The following is a 22,324-nucleotide window of genomic DNA, read 5'->3' as shown; positions in this document are numbered from 1 at the left end:
AAGGGTCCTTTGATATTCTGTCGTGGGACCATGTTTCCTGGTTAATAATGTATCCATTAAGAAAATAATAGTGTACTTTTTGCAGCATATGTACTGACTACTAGGCAGAGAGAGAGAAATTGTAATTTAGTAAAAATTGTTTCTCACATTGACATTTTTGATCTTCCACCTTCAATGATTTCGGAGGTACAGTTGGCGGGTGCAGCAGTTTTACCGTGCAGATCAGCTGATCGTCTCTGCCGCATGCTGCCCCCGCTTCTCTTCTGCCTCATTGTCTCCATTTACTATTACAGTAATCACTCTAATATCCGGACGCCCAATAACTGAACATCCCCACTACCCGGACCTTATTGTCCTGGGATCCAACATTCCCAAAATGGTCCGAAAACCCCAAAAAAAATTTTAAAAAAATAGATTTTTTGCCGTCCGTAATTTGAACTTGCCACGCGCGCCGCGGGAGAGCATTGTTTTGGTTCGTCATTCCTCCGACGTCCGATAGTGCGCCGCTGCATCCTCCCCACTTCCCGCCTGTCTCTCACCATGACTGGACCTACGCTCTTTGCAATGGCTGCCCACGTGCTCGCTTTTGTGGTGGTGCCGTACTTGCTGCAAGGCCTCCTGCTGCTCTCGGGCCTCCTCTTAGTGTGTGTGATGATGGCCCCGCCACCTGAGAAAAGGAAGAGAGTGGTGTTGACTCTGGAAAAGAAGAGGGAGATATTGGAGAAAGATGATGCAGGTTGGTCTTCTTCCCACATTCTCCGCGAGTACAACCTGGCCCGGTTGACTTTGTTCGATATCAAACGTTCCCAAGACAAACTCATGCAGTACACGGCTGACTTCTCGTCGCGAAGCAAACGCAACGTGGAAAGGAAGGTTATGTTTACCCCCAAGTTTGCAGAAATCGACCGATCCACGTTGATTTGGTACCGACAGCAACGTGCAGCTGGTGTGATGGTACGTGGAACGGAGCTGAAGGCTGCTGCTGAGAAGTTTGCAAGGCTTCACGACTCCCTAGACTTCAAGGCATCCGAGGGTTGGCTCTTCACTTTCAAGTTACGACATGGCCTTACTAACCTTAAAGCACATGGCGAAGCATTGGATGCTAACGAGGATGGAGTTGACGAGTTTCGGCACAAGGTGAAAGGCTTGATCGACAGGGAGGGCCTCACTCTCGGTCAAGTCTATAACGCAGACGAAACTAGCCTATTCCATTGCTCGCTGCCAACGAACACTCTAGCCGAGGAGACGGAGAAGCGTGTACCTGGCCGCAAGCTTTCTAAGGAACGGATATCTGCTTTGTGTTGTGCCAGTGCTAACGGCATGCACCGGCTTAAGCCCGTTGTTGTTGGCCGTGCAAAGCAGCCTCGGTGCCTTCGTGGGGTGATGGATGTCCTTCCTGTCGTCTGGTACCATTCTTTGAAAGCATGGTTCACAGCTGTGATTATCAAAGACTGGTTTCACCGTCACTTTGTCAAGGAGGTCATCCAGTACCAGATGAAGACACTGGGAATCCCTCACGACCAGGTGAAGGCTCTCCTTCTGCTCGACAATGCACCTGCCCACCCGTGCGACAAGGACTTTGTTGCTGAGAATGGCCGTATTAGGTGCATGTTTCTGCCACCTAATACGACTACTCTCATTCAACCCATGGACCAAGGAGTGATCGTGGCAACAAAGTGCCTGTACTGTCAGAAGTTCCTGGACGAGGTGATGGTTGTTCTCGAGGACGAGGACGAGCGCAGGGAGGGACGTGACACACGAGGCAAGCGGACTTTGGAAAACCTTTGCCGCTACAACATCAAGTCTGCGCTGTACAACTGGGCTAGTGCATGGAAGGAAGTCCCTGTGAAAATTCTTGAAAATGGTTGGTCTCGTCTGCTTCTCGGAACGGATGTGGAGTACGATTTTCTAGGATTTGACGTGGATGACTTCCATGCACGGCTACGTACGCACGGCGACGTTGTTGACGTGGATGATGTTCGTGAGTGGTTGGACGTCGACGAGGGCGATCCTGGGTATCAGACGTTGTCTGATATCGAGATCTCGTCTTCGGTTGCAGGTGTCAGTCCCGAACTTGAAGATTCCGATGACGAAGGTGACGATGATGTGGACTCCTCTCAGCAGGACACTACTCCAGCCATCCCCAAGCTGAGCGCACTCCGGGAACATTTAGAGTTCGTCCTAGACTACCTGGAACACCTGGACTGTGACAGGGAGATGGGGCCCTTGGGACTCGTGGAGGAAGTGCATGCTTTCAGGCAGCGCATCATCAATCGCCAGAATCGTCGGTCCTTGCGTCAGTCAACAATTGACAGTTTTTTCAGGCCCTTGACCCCCGCTGTGCCCAGCCCTGGCTCCACTCCGTTGCCTCCCCAAGACAGGCCCTCATGCTCCGAGCCACAGCCCAGCACATCAGTCACAGTGGAGTCACCGCTCGACGTGAGTTTGCAGCTTTCCTCAGAGTCTTCTGCAGTGGGTACGCCATCACCACGACCCAGCGATGCACCCTTTGGTCGCCTGCTAGTGATACTCTCGGATTCTGACAGTGAATAAACAGCAAGAACTTCTCCACTAGACCACACGGGAATTTTGAGTGTTGTGCAGTGAAAAAAACGGTGTGTTGTGTTAAGGTTTTCGAGTTGAGAGAGAAGACTCAGTGGAAACATAATTTAACGTAAATAAGCTTCTTTGTTTTGGCTTTGGAAAATAAAAAAAAATTGGGAAAAGTTAATGTGCAACACAAAATTAAACTGGAACATTATCTGGACTAAAGTGAACACTGTGAAGAGAACGGACTTCTGTGTGTTATTGACTAAGTTCAGTGCAAGACTTCAGGAAGAGTGTACTGCAAGTGCTTCAGGAAATCGTTCTTACTGTCAGAGTCCGAGAGGAGGCGGTTATTCATCGAGGTGGCCAGGGACTTGCTGTAAGTAGCCATAATGTTGCATACTGTACTTTTTTCCATACTATACTTACCAGAATGTTTCATACTGTAATTTTTTCCATATTATACTTACCTCATGCATGTGCAGTAGGAATGTGTTTTTCAGAGTTAGGCTAGGTTAGGGTCCATAAGTACCAGAATGTTTATTAATGTATGAACATACTTCTAAACCCTCATTTTATGTTTCTTTTGCATTTATTTCAGTCATTTATGTGCCTTATTGATGTGATTTGGGTGTTAAATAAGTGCTAGGCATGTCCAGAGGGAGTTGTATAGGTGTTTCTCTGAGTTAGGGTCCATAAGTACAAGTCAATAAGCTGGGGCCCAATATCCGGACAAAACCAATAACCGGACCTACCAATGGCTCTATTACGTCAGATATTGGAGTGATTACTGTAATATGTATTACAGTATATCACTTTACACGTAAGTACAATTGCTACAACTGTCACATCTACACTGTGTATTACAAACACCACACTACATAACAATTAGTTGTTAATGTAATTGTAGTGAATTTTCGCTCAGTTTGACCTGAGTACAGGATTTTTCACCGTCATCACGGAGTTTTTTCTTTCAGGCTTGCTTCTATTAACGTAAATACGAGGTTTTTACATTCACTGGCAACAGTGATTTTCTCCTGTAAGAGGATAGTACACACACCACAGAGTGAATCTGGTGTGACGTGAGTTAGGATGTAAATATCACCTACTGTTAAATTTTCTATGAAAAATTTCATTTTGAGAGGTGGTGAAGTGGGCAATGAGAAAGCTTGGCTTGGAGGAGTGGCTGGTTAGGGTGGTTATGGCCATGTATGTGGGTGCTCACACCCAGGTGAGAGTGAATGGAGATTTGAGTGATGAGTTTTCCGTGAATGTTGGTGTGCATCAGGGGTCAGTCTTGAGTCCCATGTTGTTTATCATGGTACTTGAAGCCCTTTCACGTGACTTTAGAAACGGACTCCCGTGGGAGTTGTTGTATGCTGATGATTTGGTGTTGATTGCAGAGAATGAAAGGGAGGCGGAGGAAAGGTTTAGGAAGTGGAGAGATGGTATGGGGCAAAAGGGTTTAAGGGTAAATGCAGATAAAACAAAAGTGATGATATCTAGGGTTGGTGGCGGTACTGTCAAAGACGAGGGAGAGTGGCCATGTGCTGTTTGCCACAAGGGCGTGGGAAGTAATTCCATCTTGTGCGGTGTGTGTGATAAATGGGTGCATAAGAGATGTAGTGGTATCAGAGGTAGACTGCGAGATAATGCTGATTTTATGTGTACGGCGTGCCGGGGTGAGCAGGTGGAGATTGTCAGACGTGAAAGGATTGAACTTGCTGGTGAATCTCTTGAGTGTGTGGAAGAGTTTTGTTATTTAGGAGACATGTTGTGTGGTGGAGGTGGGGCTGGAGCTAGCTCTGTGGCTAGGGTGAGAAGTGGTTGGAAGAAGTTCAGGGAGCTCTTGTCTCTCCTAACATTGAGGGGGCTCTCCCTACGTGCTAAGGGGTCTTTGTATGCAGCGTGTGTTAGGAGTATAATGCTGTATGGCAGTGAGACCTGGGCAGTGAAGGAGGAAGACATTCGCCGGCTCAGACGTACAGAAATGACAATGATTAGGTGGATGTGCAGTGCGTCCCTGCGTCCAAGGCCTGGAGGGGCTGGGTTTACAATGGAAGAGTTGAGAGGTAGGATGGGACTGGAGTGTATTGGTGTTGTGATGAGGAGAGGTAGATTGAGGTGGTTTGGACATGTGGAGAGGATGGGGGATGATAATTGGGTGAGGAAGGTGAGAAGTGTTAATATTTGGGGTGGGGTTATGAGGGGTAGACCAAGAAAGACATGGGACGAGGTCATTAAGTGTGACCTTAGGGTTAAGGGACTGAACAGGGAGGCTGCAATGGATCGTGCAGCGTGGAGAGCCGCCATTAGGTGACCAAGGCCGACACATGCAAGCATGTTGGAGCCTTTAAAAACGAAAATGAAAACGTAATGTCACAAATTAATTCGCGTCAGTGTATTAGTATCATATAAGGGAACGTCTGAATTTCATTGAAATGCGTAAACTTTTGCCCAGACCGTTAACTGCCTCGCAGTTGTACGCAGATCGTAATGAGTTTCATAACCCTTGTCATTGTTTCATAAGTGACTGTCTTTCTTTATAGACAGCGCGTTTCACTGAGCGAAAATTTTAGTGTAGTTGTCTTTTTCACATTGCTCCTCGTCCGTTGAACCCCCCATTGTTTAAATGAGTCAGTCAGTGTTGAGCAGCTATGGGAGTAGGTTCACTGTGCCAGAGCTGAGAGAGGAGGTCTCCTTGCGCCTACAGTCTCTACCAGTTCAACGATTCCCCATATCTCCCTGCCTAGTTTGGTGATGAGTTGCAGTGAGCTGAGCAACGAGCAGCGCCTGTCGTATCAGAAACGCCCAGTCTTGTGTGGCTTTAGCTCCATTTCTCCACTGACCAGTATTTCCGTTCGTTTTCCTAGCATTAAGTCAGACTAGCTTTCGAATGAGTGAGTGAGTGTATTTCCTTTGTTATTTAAATTCACTAGTCCCCCTGTGACAGTGAATTCCCCTCTTGAATTCATTTTTGAGATTCCTGTAACGTAAATTTATTTTATTGTAATCAATAAATTTTCAGTTCTTTTCTTTGAGCTCATTTAAATGTATTAATGGTGTTTGATTTCTCCATATTGAACTTACTTTGGTTTGCTACTCCCAGTTAGCACAAACTTATATTAATCACAACTAGTATTTAGGCCAGTTCTTTTGTATTAAAACTCAAATCTGTTGTGCCATTCAGGAGTTAGGCACCAGCAAGGACCTGTCCATCATTATTATTAGTTACTGATTGTCAGGGGGTAAAGATCACACTTTCTCAGAGGCTAACAGTACCAATGATAAAGCATTCGTGAGTAGATAGTCTCCACTGTGTACTGTTGAGAAAGTTTATAAAATTCTCATCCATAGAGAATTGGCGAAGTAAGCCAGCATAAAGTAAAACTTACTACTGTACTTGATTCACGAGTCAGTTCCTGGTGGTTACTTTCTAGTAATATCAGCATTTATTCTTAAGTTCATATCCTCCCGTGACAAGGTGCTCCACAAGCTGCTCTAGGTCAATAACCCGTTAACTCACATATAATTTTCGCTCCAATAAATGAAAGAGTGCATTGAAAAAAATAGGAAAACCAAATAAGTTCATTATTTACCGTAGTTTTGCCGTGGTGCACTATTTATGAACATTTGGGTGAAAAATGTCGTGTGCCTTAAAAAAAAAAAAAAAAGAGCTTGATCATATGATGTATGTAGCAGTCGCATGCTGTTCTTCATATGATGTACATAGCAGCTATCGCATTAAGGATAGATAAGATGTAGGGCTTGTTCACCAGGAAGTGAAGGATGTCTGCTGCTTTATTTCTGTCATGCTCAACATATTGTGGGAAAATTCGAACAAGTTGGTTAGGCAGGATCTATGTCGTCAGAACCCATGCTGAGTGTCCATAATCAGGTTGTGATTTTCCAGGTGTTCAGCCATTCCATAGCTTTACTATGATTGGAGTTCAGGCTAATGGGGCATTAATTCTCAGGGCAATCTTGATCGCCATGCTTAAAGATTAGGGTCACATCTGCTAGCTGCTAATTTTCTGGCACTATCCTTGTTTTTCCCTGTTTTCAATGACGTGTTGAAGATTTCTGCAAGTAAAAGAGCTAGCTAGTCATGTACCTCTTTGAGAGCTCTTGGAAGGATTTTACTGGGCCTGGTGACATTTAAATATTGAGAGAGAGAGAGAGAGTCACATGGAGGCATTGTTGAGGTAATGTGTGGTGCTCCCTATGCTGAGAGGATGGCTGAATCCTTTGAGACTCCAGTGTGATGAAGTTATATTCAGCTTGAGTAGAACATGACATCACAAGGAACCACATTACTCTTGAATTAAGTACAATAGGGCACCAGGTTTCATGCCAAATAGGGACCATGAAATGTGCCACAAAAGTTTATTTTGCCAAAGTCGGGGCATTGACTTCATGGGAGTAAGTTAATAGGGACCGAGCCCATAAGAAAACTCATCCCCCTTGTGCATTTCATCTTAAAGTTACCCGAAATGTTGCCATTAACACATTAAATCATAAAATAAATAAATAAAGTCTGAGGAGATACTTTTTTTTTTTTATCCTTGCTGTCTCTGTTTGGGCATATGGAGAGAATGGATAATGAGCGATTGGTGAAAAAGATAACTAGATCTGATGTGAGAGGTGTAAGGCTGAGAGGAAGACCACGAATAGGATGGATGGATAGTGTGAAGAGAGCGCTGGATGCGAGAGGGATGTCTGTCGAGCAAGGAAGAGTGGCTGTGCGTGACAGAAATAAATGGAGAGAAATTGTGAATAAATAAGTGATGACGCAGCCCTGAGGGGATATTCTCCCGCATTTGGTCTGATCAGCTAGTCAGGTCAGGTGCGGGTAAGGGGATGGGTATGTTATGATGTGGCAGGGGTAAACCAGCTCTGCTGTCGGGCCCTGCTGCGGATGTCACTGATTGCATTGCGCAGTTGACCCTTGTGCGGTGTGGTGCGGTGAGGATCTGTCCGTTCTCCCCTTTGGGGCTAAGATGTGAATGAATGTGTTTAAATGGATGAGTAAATGGAGAGTGTGTCGTCCTGTCTCGGCTACCTCCCTTTCCTTGGGGGAAGCAGCCTAGGTATATAGATAGATAGATAGTCTCTGAATAGATTTAGTCAGACAGGGGGAGGCTTTTTAACTGGAGGGGTTAGATATAGCCAGCATTATTTGCTTCACAATCAGATATCTCTTCCGAAGCTGAGTAAAATCATCTGATAGTAGCAAGAATAAAATATAAAATGCACCATCAGGTTGAAAGAGTTTAAGAAATTTTCATTTAATAATAAAATATAAAATACTGTACACCATCAGGTTGAAAGAGTTTAAGAAATTTTCATTTAATAGTTAATTTTTAGGAATGCATCTGGAGTGCTTAGATTGTACTGCACTGTATACTATATATGAAAGTATATCTAACTGGATATGTTTTTTTCAGGTGATGAAAAACAGGTACACGGGCCATCCAGCTGGGTACTGTTTCGTGAACTTCTCTTCAGATCAGGCAGCTCTCACTGCAATGCATAAACTTAACGGAAAAGTCATTCCACACAGTCAACCGGTGAGTTGTGAAGTTCCCAGGGTCATTCCATGAAATTGTCAACGTTTAGTGTCAGTCTCAGAATTGATGAAAAATATAAACATAACTTATATACCACTTTAAAGCCTAAACATTGAATTTTATTAATCTGGACAGAATAAGTTACTTAACTGTCTACTGAGAGTGATCATTTAAAAATGTTGGGTCATGTCACTGAGGAAAAATTCATGCTGAAATTAGTGCTTTTCTTATCATCATTGACCCGAGTATGTATTTAGAACTCTGTCATTGGTTTTTATTGAAATAGCATCTATTTGAGTTGTAATTGTCTTTACAGTTGTTTACATATACTTTGCAGTCAGACTGTGGCACGACCTTGAGGTGGAAGTACTTCATGAGTAATGTGTGTGAACTTTTTAAACATTTTTCCCCTACACAGCTTACAAATTGGAAACTAACATAAATTTATATTATAAAGAGGCATCCTAGTGCCATATTAATGTAGCCCTGTGGTATCTTGTGAGCGACTCTGGTAAGTCATATGCTCCATCACACACATTACGTGCATACCGCAAGGAATGTTACCGGAAAAAGACGTAATGTGTCTCATGCATAGCTTTAACCCCTTAAACGCGGCTGTGTACGGCCGATCCCCCCGCTGTGGCGGGGTTGTAGCGGGGTCTGAGTACCTGTGGGAAAATATTTGCCAAAAATCAGAGATTAACCCTAGAACATTAAAATTTTTTGGCATATAGTACTTACATTCAGCTTTCTCCTGAGACAGATGTTGAGCCTTCGTGGACTACCAAAGGACTTGTGAAGACTTACAAAGTTGGGTAACAAAGTCTTCACTTTCACACCTCCAGAAACCCGGTTTTCTTTCTACCACAGCCTCAATCTGTCACAGTACACTTTATACAACAACGTACAGGTTGTTTGGAATCCGTATTTGTACAATAAGCACTGAAAATAAGGCTGTAATGAACGAAGCGCATGGCCGACATGCAGCGCGGTGGGGATCTTCCCGTCACTGAACACACATTTCCCTTTTCACGGCTAAAAACATGTATACTACATTATTTTCCTTCATAGTACTTCGCAAAGGCTCGCTTGGCACTATTACGGCCCTAAAAATCACTGTCAAGTATTGTGAAGCGGGAATGAGGAAGACCACCGCGGCACGAGTTTGTTCAGCCTTACGGCAGGCACTTTATTCTCGCTCCGGTCGGCCACTCGCACTTCATTTCTGTCGCTCACTTTCACTCTAGCTGTCAGTTTTTTGCCTTATTCATCAGTGTCACTGTCCATTGTTATAAAAATAATATTTTCTACACAACAAACTGTCACTGTCAGAACATAGAATAGGAACATATGCTTTCAACTTCTTACACTGGAGTGACTGTCACTCGCAATACTTATATTATTACTATGTACAATTATTTACACAAAAAAACACTGTCACTGTCAGTGCTTTTACAAGTACATACACTAATTTACACTCATCAGACTGTCACTGTCAGTACGTAAAAGAAAACTAAACACTAGTATCACTGTCACTCTCAGTATTATTTCCAAGAATCTTACCCTTATTTTCAATATCTAGTCAGGCTGTGGTAGTCAAAGAAACACAGGTAAGCACAGAGGGGAAGTTTGCACTCTTTGCACTGCAAGAAGGTGCGCCTAAATGTTCTGTCCTGCCTGGTAGTGTGGCTGCACACATGACACCTCCTGAGTGCTTTTCCTCTCTTGGCAGTGGCAGGCAGTGGCTCCAGGCGGTGTCGCTGAAGGTAGGCCTGACACTGTAGGCGGTCTGGAGGTGTGTGTGGGTGGCGCCTTGGACCTGATGGCGGTACCTGCCCATGACGATGAAGCAGCTGGTAGACACAAGTCTTTGAAAATCGTTGGGGAGAGTAGTTTGCTGGCTTCCTGTTCTTGATCTTATACAGGATGAAGGCGTTCAGCATGCACATATCAATCAAGTGCAAGAACACCTTCCTGTACCAGCGACGGTTCCTCCTCAGGCAGTCTATCTCTCCGATCATCATGTCAGACTTGTCCACCAGCCGCGTATTGACGTTGTAGTCAATGACAGCATCAGGCTTCATCACAGGCTCGCCAGTCCTTCTGTCGACCTTCCCTGTGGCCAGCATTTCCCCCTTGTGTACTGTGGTTAGCACATTCACGACTCTCTTATCGTGCCACCTGATCGCAAGCATCTTGTCAGTTTTCTTCAGGTGCACGTCTTCCCGCTTTGATTTTTCAGCCTCGGGGAAGGCAGGGTAGTGTGCCCTATTGCTCCTGACAGTGCCACAGGATCCGACGCCGTGTTCAGAAAGGTACTTGGCGAGTTTAGGAGCTGTATAGTAATTGTCCGTATACAGGACATGATTCTCGCCAAAGTACTTTTCCAAAAGCACTTTCACCACAGAACCAGAGAATCCAAGGGGGTCAGTCTTGTCCAAATCGACATTGCTGGCGGTGTAAATAACGAAGTCTAAGATGAACCCCGTCTTGCAGTCGCACAGCACGAAAAACTTGATTCCAAATCAGTGCCGTTTGCTTGGAATATACTGCACATACCGAAGACGGCTCCTGAACAAAACCAAGGACTCGTCAATCACCACTTTCTTGAAAGGGCACAGGAACCTCGTAAACTTATCCTTGATCAAGTTCAGGATTCCCCTCACTTTCCATAATGGGTCAGTTCGGGAAGGCTCATCATTGTTCGCGAAGTGAAGGTAAGTCATGAGCTGCTTAAAACGATCGCGGCTCATGTATTTATTGAAGATTGGTGTGGGGCAAAGATCGTCTGAACTCCAGTATTCCTCGAGCTTATGTTTCCAATTGTGGGGCATCAGTAACATCAACCCAATAAATACCAAGAGTTCCCTGATCGTTAGAGGCACCCATGCTGCCATCCGCGACGTGGATGGCGTTGTAGGCTCACCTTCTCCTTCATGAACTGCAGCAGATTGCCCCTCGTACCTGTTCGTCTCAGTACAAATCTGCTCCATTACCTCGTTATCAAGGAAGGCCAACAGGTAGTCCAAGCATTCACCATCCTCTTGGACAGGGAAGTCAGCCTGAATTCCACACCCACTGTCATCAAAGGGCAGATCTTCCGGCACAAAATCTGAGCCCTCTGACCACACGAAGGCATCAAGAGTGCCCTGCCTAGGCTGGGAGGTGCTGGGGGCGGCGGGGGGTGAGGCAGGTCGTGTGGGAGTGGGTGAGGCAGGCGGTGAGACAGTGCGTGAGGCAGAGGCTGTCCTAGGTCGTGTTGGTGTAGTGGTGGTGGTGGTGGGGAGATAAGCACAGGGTTCAAGGTCACTCGCGGTGGCGTGACTGGCGAGTTGCCTAGTGCGAGTAACCTTAGGAGCTAGCCTTACACTAGGGGACAAAGTTCTATCCCTACTAACACGAACACTGGGCCTACAGAAACCTCTACTACGTAAACTCGACTGTCTACTTCCCTTCCGAGGTGGTGAAGGCGACTCCGAAGACTCCGGAGAAAGGGCAGCTGAAGAGGAGGACGAGAGAATGGGGCTGGGAGTGCGTGGCGGGCTGGCGGTGGCGTGACGTGGCGTAGGGGACAATGGCTGTGAAGCAGGGTCACCACTCCTTTTCCTCTTGGCCCCCTTTCCATATTCTAGGCCCCTTTTCACAGGAGCCTTGCCTGTTGAGGTGCTTGGCACAGAAATAGTCACTTCTGGCACCTCAGACTCAGCACTCGATTGCGTGTCCGACTCTGCCAGGCTAGACCAAACACCGACGTCACTTCCATAATCCATGGACGCTTTCAATAATTCACTAGCTATTGCCGAGTCACTCAGTCCCTTAGCAGTTCCCTGTAAGGTTTTGTACGTGGTGGAGGTCACAAAACCCTTTTTCGGAGGGCTGGAAGGCACAGACTCGGAAGAGCTTGAATTGGACATGGTGTCACCTTGAAAGATTCGCGTGGACTGATGCTAAACAGAGGCAAACCGTGCGAAAAAATGCTAGTGTGACAACTGGGGAAACAAGCGTTTCCAAATAGCATAAAGTGCTTGCGAGAGGAAGGCGCAGATTGACACGTCTGAGCCGTCCGCGCGCTGCCATATCGCATAACGGGGGAGGGCCGGCCAGCGGTGCGTGGGTGGGTAAAAAAAATGAAACTTGGCAACAACTGAGGTCAGTAGTACAAAGGTCAAGTGTGCTAAAAGTAGCTCAAGGGTGGCGGTACTGATAGACAATACCAGCTGGAGCCTGCTTGCCCGCGGTTATTCAAAATTTACTAGAATCGCAAACACGACGATCCGCCGTTATGTCCTTTGGGCCGAGCGTCGCAAATGAGATGATCTGCATTTAAGGGGTTAAACAAGAAATCACTGCAGCTACACTGAATTCAAGGAGAGGTGGGTGGGTATGGTGTGAGGGCTGGATCGGTTGATGTCATGGATGGCATTGTTGAGTGACCAGGGTGGGTGTCATTTGTGGGTGGGGAGGGTGGGTGACCATGGTTGGTGGGCATGATGGCCTGGGTTGTCGGAATGTGTGGATCGCCAGGGTGGCTGAGAAGATGTGTGGCCGGGGTGCTTTGCTTGGGTGGTTGGGTTTATGGGTTCAGGGTGGTTAGATGTGTTGGGTGGCGTTGTTAGATGAGCTTGGTGGGTGGCATTCGTGGGTGGGCAGGGTGGACGGCTGAGATTGGTGTGCTTTGTGGGTTGCACAGGTGGCTGGGAAGGGTGAGTGTTGAATGGGTTGAGTGAGCGGGTGGATATGTGAATGGGTGGATATGTGGTTTCCCACATGACAAGGCAGGAATGGGACTTTTAGGGCTAGTAGTCATATAATGTGTCACTGTTAATTAGACTTTAGTACTTCGTTTAGAAGACTAATTAATATTTGGAATAAAATTCTTTACAATGATGTTATTTTGTTGAAATCTGCTGAAGCCCAAATATAAATATTTCTCACTGAGCTGAAGATGGATGTATACTCATAATAATACACCTAATATTAGAATAAATTATACTAATATTACATGCTGCAAGATGTAAGAGAGCGAAGCTTCAAATCTCCGATCCATTCACCTAACAAGTTGGTGGGTTTGTGGGGATAAGGTGGGGGAGTTGGGGGGGTGGACATGTGCAGTTAACCTGCCCTCATGTGGCAAACTACCCTGTCCCCTTATTAATGTTCATTGCTGTATTGGTTTTTAAACAACCGTGAAGTTGTCGAAACATCATGAACTTCAGTCATTAAGCCAGTGCCTGAAGAGGGCATGATCAGAGTTAATTACTGTACCAGAGAAAGAGGGACTTCAGCAGAGTGGGGTCATACTCAGTTTCATTTTCCTGACAACCCAGACAGAGATGAAATAGCAGAGGTCCTGGTTGTGCTGGCCTTGCCAACTCCTCAGGTATCAAGAATAGTACAGTACGTACATTCAAAAGGGTGACTTTTCCCTCCTCGATCAACTAGTCCATGTTCATGTCATGTTGTTGGTGTCACTTGAATATATTGTGTCAATTAAACAGGAAATGTCCTCTGGTTAGTTCATTTATTCATTCATAATCTAATACAGCGTTGCCCCATGAGGCGCATATTAGCTCGGAGTTAGGCAAGTTGGTCCAGACATTTAAGGTGGGAGTGACCAGCCTCGCTCATCCCTGAATGGCATTACATGAGCAATAAACCCCAACCACCCCTTGGATATAAACCTGCACCAGCTCAATCCAACTGGAGTCCCTTAATTGCCCACTAATCACCAGGCACCATCATTTGGTTATATGGTTACCACCCATCTTATTAATGATTTCCTGGTGTGCAGGAAACCATTTGGCTTGTCATTCATGTAAAGTCACCCGTAGACAGAAGAAAGAGGAAAGAATGAAGGAGAGAAAGACAGAAGAGGAAGGATGGAAAGAAGAAGGGAAGAAAGGAAGGGGCAGGCACCTGAGAGCAGCACTACATCAAGTGAGTGGATGGTGATTGCCCCCACCAACCACTTTCTGGTTAGTTTATTATATAAGTTTCACATCAGTACACATTTAGTTTATGTTTGTGATACAATTACTGTGACCTTAATGAGAGTTGATTGCATAATCATATTTCAATAAAAATCACACAAGTAACGTTTCTCACTTTTTTGGTAATATGCTTCACGGTCACATTTACCTTAACAGCACAACAGTTATTAGCAATACTGTAAAACAATTTGCTGGGTATGGTTATGATCCTTATCTACTGACATATTACTGTATTGATATGAAGCATTCCATGATTGAACCACACAAATCACAGACTTACTGAAATTATTTATTCCAACTACAAGAGTGGGTAGCATCATGGCAACATTCCTCACGCAACTTTTGAAAATCCATATAACATCCAAATTAAAACATAAGCAATCTGACTGTGGTATGATGTAGGGTGTGGTATTGGTTATTTAGCTTGCAAAAATCATTTGTTTATACAGTATTGCATACTCTTGCTGATATAAGTGAGAGTACAGTAATCCCTCCAAGACCCGACGAATAAAGCCCAAGCAACGTCCGGGACTTGGTCTTGTCCGGGATATGGGATAAATGCCCCTGGACAGGTACTTATAGACCCCAACCCAACCTGACTTTGAAAGCCACTTAAATAAGTCTCTATTGGACATAGCATAGCACCTATTTAAGACCCTAGTCACACAAATAAGAGACAGAAACCATAAAATAAATGAAAAGGAACCAGAGAATGAGAAATTAGAAGTGAGTATGGAAAATATTTAGCAGTGTACAATGTACTGACGACACGTCCGTAGCCGTCACGAAGATTAACCTGCCTCCTTTGTGGCCCTGACAGTGGTGGAGGTGCACTTGAAACATGTACAGTAATCCAGTGTTGTGCCACACATAATCATTTGCACTGTGAATTATAATTGTTTAACACTGCACATTCTGTTCTTACTTGCGTTATGCCAGTTGCAACACGCCAGTGTTGCACTCTGCACGTAATCCTTTACACTCCAAATTCTAATTTCCTAACACTGCACAACACTGTAAATTCCCTATGTGGTCTAGTGGCGAGGTATTGCAATTTTTTCACGATTTATTCACAAAAGTGAGTACACGGGCAGCCATGACAACGAGTGTGCGGTCACAACGGTAGGTAGGTGGGAAATGGGGAGGATGCAGGGGCACTGTAGCGGACGTCACTGAAACTATGCGCCAAACACAGCTGTTTGTCACCATGCGGCAAATTTAGAGTAGGGATGAACACATATTGGCTTTTTTTTTTTCTTGTTTCCATTTTGATGTTTTTTGGCCATTTTTGGTGTCCCAGATCCCAAGCCCAAAATGTCCAGGACTTGGGGTGTCCGGATCTTGGGCGTCTGGGCCTTAAAGGGATTACTCTCAGTTTGTCTCTGAATGTAACATTCCTCACAGTGGAATGGCACCCCAGCTGTAGTACAACATGCAGTATTTATAACATAGTCTGTAGATAGTACAGTAATCTCTCAATTATCCAGCGGAATTTAGCCAATCCTTATGCCAGATATTGCAGAATGCCAGACATTGCATAGTATCCCCAATCTGCAATCTATTCAGCAGTGAGGCAGATATAATGTGTTACTATCTGTTTCGATCCCCTATCCTAAAATCTATCTATCTGTCTATCTATTGCCAGATGCCCTAATCCCGTAAGGGGTGGTCATAAACAAATCGCTTCCATGTCACCCTGTCCAATGCATTTCACTGCCCTGCTCCCAGCACACACACCCGTCTCTCATATACCTCTCCACTCCATCTCTCTATCTCATCCTTTGCCTCCCCCTTCCTCTCCCCCCTCCACCTCACTCACATACACTCTCCTCATCAATCTCTCGCTCTCCATCCTCTCCACATGGCCAAACCACCTCAGTGTGATTCTCCTAACGCTTCCTATCACATCCACATCCATACCACAGTACAGTACTCTTTCGCTTCCTCATTTGTCAGTCTGTCTCTCCATGTGACTGAAAATGCTTCTTTCAAATAACTAATTTCCACTGCTGTCACTCTTGACTTCTGTCCCTTCAACAAGGCCCAAGTTTCACTTCCGTACTTTAGAGTTGGTATCATAATACTGCCATGTAGTACCTTTTTCACTTCCCTGCTCACTTTCCTGTTTCTTATCACTGCTTTCAAGGACCCAGCGACCTTTCTTCTTTGTTGTACCCATTCAAGCACTTCACCCGCTAAACTTCCATCCTTACTCGTCACACAAGCTAAGTGGTTAAATGTACTCACATTCCTACATTATTACCCTTGAGTAAATGATTGAAATTAAACAGATAATAGAATACAATATTGGTACAGTACATATAGTACAGTAATATGGTACATAATACACAGTCATAATCATACTGTACTCACCAAGTGTTGACATAAGTGGAGGGTAGATAGGCACAGATACATCCTCACTCTACAGTAGTCAGAGCACTTGGGCACAGAGCACTGAGAGGCCACAAGGTTTGTCACAGCACTACAGCAACAAACGAGGCATGGGAGGCCACAGCCTAAGTCACAGCACTAGGGTTTATCCGCCGCATGGATCACAAGAGCAAAGAACACAGATATATCCTTACTGTACAGTGTTCACGGGAGAGACTGAGAGAGCGATGCTAGGCTCAGTGCGCTGGGTGGGCCGCTCCTGCAACATATTGTAATTAGCTGGTGCATTGCGGGGTCTGCCTGCATGCCGATTGGGTTCCACGTCTGAGCCAGAGGGTTGATTGCTTCTCGTTTCTTAGCCAGATATTGCATAATTTCGCCAGATATTGCTTTAATAAAGCCGAGCAAAAATTGCCGGATATTGCGATTGATCGGATATTGCAACGGCAGATAATTGAGAGTTTATAGTACAGTAATCACTCCAATATCCGGATCAATAGAGCCATCGGTAGGTTCGGATATTGGTTTTGTCCGGATATTGGGCCCCAGCTTATGGACTTGTACTTACGGACCCTAACACAGAGAAACACCTATACAACTCCCTCCGGACATGCATAGCACCTATTTAACACCCAAATCACACCAATAAGGCACATAAATGACTGAAATAAATGCAATAGACACATAAAATGTGGGTTTAGAAGTATGTTCATACATTAATAAACATTCTGGTACTTATGGACTCTAACCGAACCTAACCTAACCGAACCTAACCGAACTCTGAAAAACACATTCCTACTGCACATGCATGAGGTAAGTTTAGTATGGAAAGAAGTACAGTATGACACTTTCTGGTAAGTATAGTATGGGAAAAAATACAATATGAAACATTCTGGTAAATATAGTATGGAAAATAGTACAACATGAAACATTTTGGCTACTTACAGCAAGTCCCTGGCCACCTCGATGAATAACCGCCTCCTCTCGGACTCTGACAGTAAGAACGATTTCCTGAAGCACTTGCACTACACTCTTCCTGAAGTCTTGCACTGAACTTAGTCACTAACACACAGAAGTCCGTTCTTTTCACAGTGTTCACTTTAGTCCAAATAATGTTCCATTAAATTTAAGTGTTGCACATTAACTTTTCCCAAGTTTTTTTAAGTTTCCAAAGCCAAAACAAAGAAGGTTAGTTACGTTAAATTTCTTTTCTACTTAGTCTTTTCTCCCAACTTGAAAACCTTAACACAACACACCGTTTTTTTCACTGCACAACACTCAAAATTCCCGTGTGGTCTAGTGGAGAAGTTCTTGCTGTTTATTCACTGTCAGAGCCCGAGAGTATCACTGGCAGGCGTCCAAAGGGGTGCATCGGTGGGTAGTGGTGATGGCGTACCGACTACAGAAGACTCTGAAGACAGCCGCAAACTCACGTCGAGCGGTGACTCCACTGTAGCTGATGTGCTGGGCTGTGGCTCGGAGCATGAGGGCCTGTCTTGGGGAGGCAACGGAGTGGAACCAGGGCTTGGCACAGCGGGGGTCACGGGCCTGAAAAAACTGTCAATCGTTGACTGACGCAAGGACCGACGATTCTGGCGATTGATGATGCGCTGCCGGAAAGCACGCACTTCCTCCACGAGTCCCAAGGGCCCCATCTCCCTGTCGCAGTCCGGGTGTTCCAGGTAGTCTAGGACGAACTCTAGATGTTCCCGGAGTGCGCTCAGCTTGGGGATGGCTGGAGTAGTGTCCTGCTGGGCGGAGTCTGCATCATCATCGCCTTCGTCGTCGGAATCTTCAAGTTCGGGACTGACACCAGCAACCGAAGACGCGATCTCGATATCAGACAACGTCTGATACCCAGGATCGCCCTCGTCGTCGTCCAACCACTCACGAACATCGTCCACATCAACATCGTCGCCGTACGTGCGTAGCCGTGCATGGAAGTCATCCACGTCAAACCCTAGGAAATCGTACTCCACATCTGTTCCGAGAAGCAGACGAGACCAACCATTTTCAAGAGTTTTCACAGGGACTTCCTTCCATGCACTAGCCCAGTTGTACAGCGCAGACTTGATGTTGTAGCGGCGAAAGGTTTTCCAAAGTCCGCTTGCCTCGAGTGTCACGTCCTTCCCTGCGCTCGTCCTCGTCCTCGAGAACCACCATCACCTCGTCCAGGAACTTCCGACGGTACAGGCGCTTTGTTGCCACGATCACTCCTTGGTCCATTGGTTGAATGAGAGCAGTCGTATTAGGTGGCAGAAACATGCACCTAATACGGCCATTCTCAGCAACCAAGTCCTTGTCGCACGGGTGGGCAGGTGCATTGTCGAGGAGAAGGAGAGCCTTTACCTGGTCGCGAGGAATTCCCAGTGTCTTCGTCTGGTAATGTATGACCTCCTTGGCCGAAGTGATGGTGAAACCAGTCTTTGAAAATCACAGCTGTGAACCATGCTTTCAAAGAATGGTACCATACGACAGGAAGGACATCCATCACCCCACGAAGGCACCGAGGCTGCTTTGCATGGCCAACAATAACGGGCTTAAGCCGGTGCATGCCGTTAGCATTGGCACAACACAAAGCAGATATCCGTTCCTTAGAAAGCTTGCGGCCAGGTACACGCTTCTCCGTCTCATCGGCGAGAGTGTTCGTTGGCACCGAGCGATAGAATAGGCCAGTTTCGTCAGCGTTATAGACTTGACCGAGAGTGAGGCCCTCCCTGTCGATCAAGCCTTTCACCTTGTGCCGAAACTCGTCCACTCCATCCTCGTTAGCGTCCAATGCTTCGCCATGTGCTTTACGGTTAGTAAGGCCATGTCGCAACTTGAACGCGAAGAGCCAACCCTCGGATGCCTTGAAGTCTAGGGCGTCGTGAAGCCTTGCAAACTTCTCAGCAGCAGCCTTCAGCTCCGTTCCACGTACCATCACACCAGCTGCACGTTGCTGTCGATACCAAATCAACGTGGAGCGGTCGATCTCTGCATACTTGGGAGTAAACATAACCTTCCTCTCCACGTTGCGTTTGCTTCTCGACGAGAAGTCAGCCGTGTACTGCATGAGCTTGTCTCGGGAACGCTTGATATCAAACAAAGTCGACCGGGCCAGGTTGAACTCGCGGAGAATGCGAGAGGAAGACCAACCCGCATCAACCTTCTCCAATATCTCCCGTTTCTTCTCCAGAGTCAACACCACTCTCTTCCTTTTCTCAGGAGGCGGGGCCATCATCACACACACTAAGAGTAGGGCAGAGAGCAGCAGGAGGCCTTGCAGCAAGTACGGCACCACCACAAAAGCGAGCACGTGGGCAGCCATTACGAAGAGCGCAGGTCCAGTCGCGGTGAGAGACAGGCGGGAAGTGGGGAGGATGCAGCGGTGCTCTATCGGACGTCGGAGGAATGACGAACCAAAACAATGCTCTCACGCGGCGTGCGCGGCAAGTTCAAATTACGGACGGCAAAAAATCGTTTTTTTTTCCAATTTTTTTGGATTTTCGGACCATTTTGGGAATGTTTGATCCCAGGACGATAAGGTTCGGTTAGTGGGGATGTTCGGTTATTGGGCGTCCGGATATTAGAGTGATTACTGTACAGGCATACCCCGGCTTAACGATGCAGTTGGTTAAGTAAAAATCCATCGCTAGGCGGCATATCATATCTCGGGGTAAATTTAACATGGAAAGTATAGGGATGCATTTTTGAGCCTTGGGTTTCTTCCAACTGGATCCTAAACCCACCCAAATGAGTCCAAAAACAAGTTTCTGGCTAACTTGAACCCCCAAATAACTGTAGCAAAAGCTAAACTAAGACTAAAAGCAGTTTATAACCCACCTAAACCCAAAAATAAAATCTGCAAATCATCAAATATAAATCTGGAAAAACTCAAACTTGGTACACTGTACCCTCAAATGTCAATGTTCACTCCACCTGTGACTAAAACACATTAATCTAAGTCTAAAAACAGTTTATAAATCAACATAAACACGAAATTAAGTCTAAAATATCGCCAAATCGGTAAAAAAAATTGGCCATCGTTAAGTGGGGTAGGGCGGTATTTCTACCCCCATCGTTAATATGGGGTATCGCATATAGGGGTATTGTATCTCGGGGTCTGCCTGTATATCACATGTTTGTTAAAGTAGGTTGTGGTATTCAGTGTTGACTCACTCAATACAGTGCTACTTTTAGGTGACAGTACACTAAGTGACAAGCCAAATGGTTTCCTGTAACCCAGGGAACTATTGAATAAGGTGGCTGCTGACTGTATGTGTCTCTCATTATCGCTCTGTTGAGATGACCCTCTTTATTCTTTATTCAAGGGGTAGGGTGTATGGGTTCATAGATGGCTGATGAGACCAGTCTTTACTTGAAGTTTCTGGGACAGTGAGGCCAGGACAGCAGACAAATATGATTTGAAGTTGTGAGGTTGCTGTTTTCTAAGGTGTTGCTAACCATATTGCCACCAAGTGGATAACGTACCAAACAGTCTAATGGTTTAAGGTACCCCACTTGGATATGGGGCAAAAGGATTTCAGTTTGAGGAACGGTTGGGGCTTATTGCTCATGTGATGTCAATTTGGGGCTAGCAAGGGTTCATTTTTGCTGTTAATGTCAGGATTCCATAGCCTAACCTCACGCCACTGCATTCATTGTCTGGACACAGTAGCCTTCCTCCCAGACCCCAGTGCTCTTGATGGGGTAAAAATGGGTGAAGGAGTAACAAACAGAAATACATGAAATAAAACCCGTGCACCTTTGGTATTTGTTGGTATCCTGAAATACCCACTAATGCAGTTACTCGATAGCCTCTTTACAATAAATTGTCATAAGAAGCGTATCTGTTTTCACATTTGTCTTCGCTGTTTGTTGTTGCTCAACCCTGGTCAGTCTGGCCAAGCAGACCCATTGACGACTGGTAAGGAACTGCCTCTATGGGGCTATCCTACAAGCACAGAACAAGTGGAGCGCTACTGAGCACACTATATTCACAGTTCTGTTATCTTTCTGTGAGCAAAAATCTTTCTTAAAATGATAGTCAGTAACGGGGAAGTACTGTAAAGGACAAAGATAGGGTGAGGTGTCGACCATATGCATTTATTTCCATTGATTCAGTGGTTTCTAATATGCAAAATTTCCAATATGTAGCACATTTGTCAACCATATCCTCACATATTGGGAGATCCCACTGTACCATGTTAAACAATAGGGGCTTCAAACTGGCCCCCTGAAGCACACCAACACTGCAGTTATATGAAAAGTTGATATTTTGGAACCCAAGTCCCAACTGAAACTAGGACTTACTGTAGTGGTATGCAATTATATGAAAAAGTAGATATTTTGGAACTCATTCCAGACATATAACTAGAACTTATGGGAATGGTATCTCTTCATGCACAACTTCTCCTCTACCTAACCAGAAAGATCTGACACAGACACACCAGGATCGATCCCGGGTCACGGCCATAAAACTTAGCCTTAAAAACCAGGCTTATTTGACTACAGTATTCTGTAGCACTTGTTCAGCAATCTCCCATCCATAGACTCTTGAGCAGCATACATAATCCAGTAAGTTCCTTGTCAGCTATATGTCAAAATCTTCATGTTATTTTCTGATATTTAGTCCACAATAAATTAAAATAATATGTTTGTCAAACCTCTGTTGCATCCTATTAAACTGATTTGCCTGTTTCCCAAAATTTACGGTATCAGCCATAAAGAAAAATTTTTGACATTCAGTATAGCATAACCAAAACTTATAATGAGGACTGCAGCATATCCATAGCTTATAATAAGCAGTGCTGGGCACGTGCGCAAACACTTGCTCACCCTTGC

At 45.3% G+C, this 22,324-nt stretch overlaps 1 protein-coding gene across 2 annotated transcripts in view; it reads left to right on the top strand.

The window, feature by feature from the left end:
* The window catches only part of Secp43 (tRNA Selenocysteine associated protein), a 160,675-nt gene that overhangs the window by 45,460 nt on the left and 92,891 nt on the right, over positions 1-22,324 (top strand). The window contains exons 1-2 of one of the 2 annotated variants that reach the window (XM_080283280.1): positions 5,350-5,398; positions 7,995-8,117. In XM_080283280.1, coding sequence (XP_080139406.1) covers positions 7,998-8,117 — 120 coding nt within the window. In that variant the 5' untranslated portion in view covers positions 5,350-5,398; positions 7,995-7,997. Of the gene's footprint in view, positions 1-5,349; positions 5,399-7,994; positions 8,118-22,324 lie in introns of those variants that run through there. The other variant, XM_080283279.1, reaches the window with a different exon arrangement.

Source organism: Coenobita brevimanus, chromosome 97 (genome assembly GCF_032717465.1).
Source record: "Coenobita brevimanus isolate Jiangsu-jjx chromosome 97, ASM3271746v2, whole genome shotgun sequence".
NCBI classification, from domain to species: Eukaryota; Metazoa; Arthropoda; class Malacostraca; order Decapoda; family Coenobitidae; genus Coenobita; species Coenobita brevimanus.
Note: the sequence above shows the minus strand (reverse complement) of the source record. Positions and strands in the feature narration are given on the sequence as shown.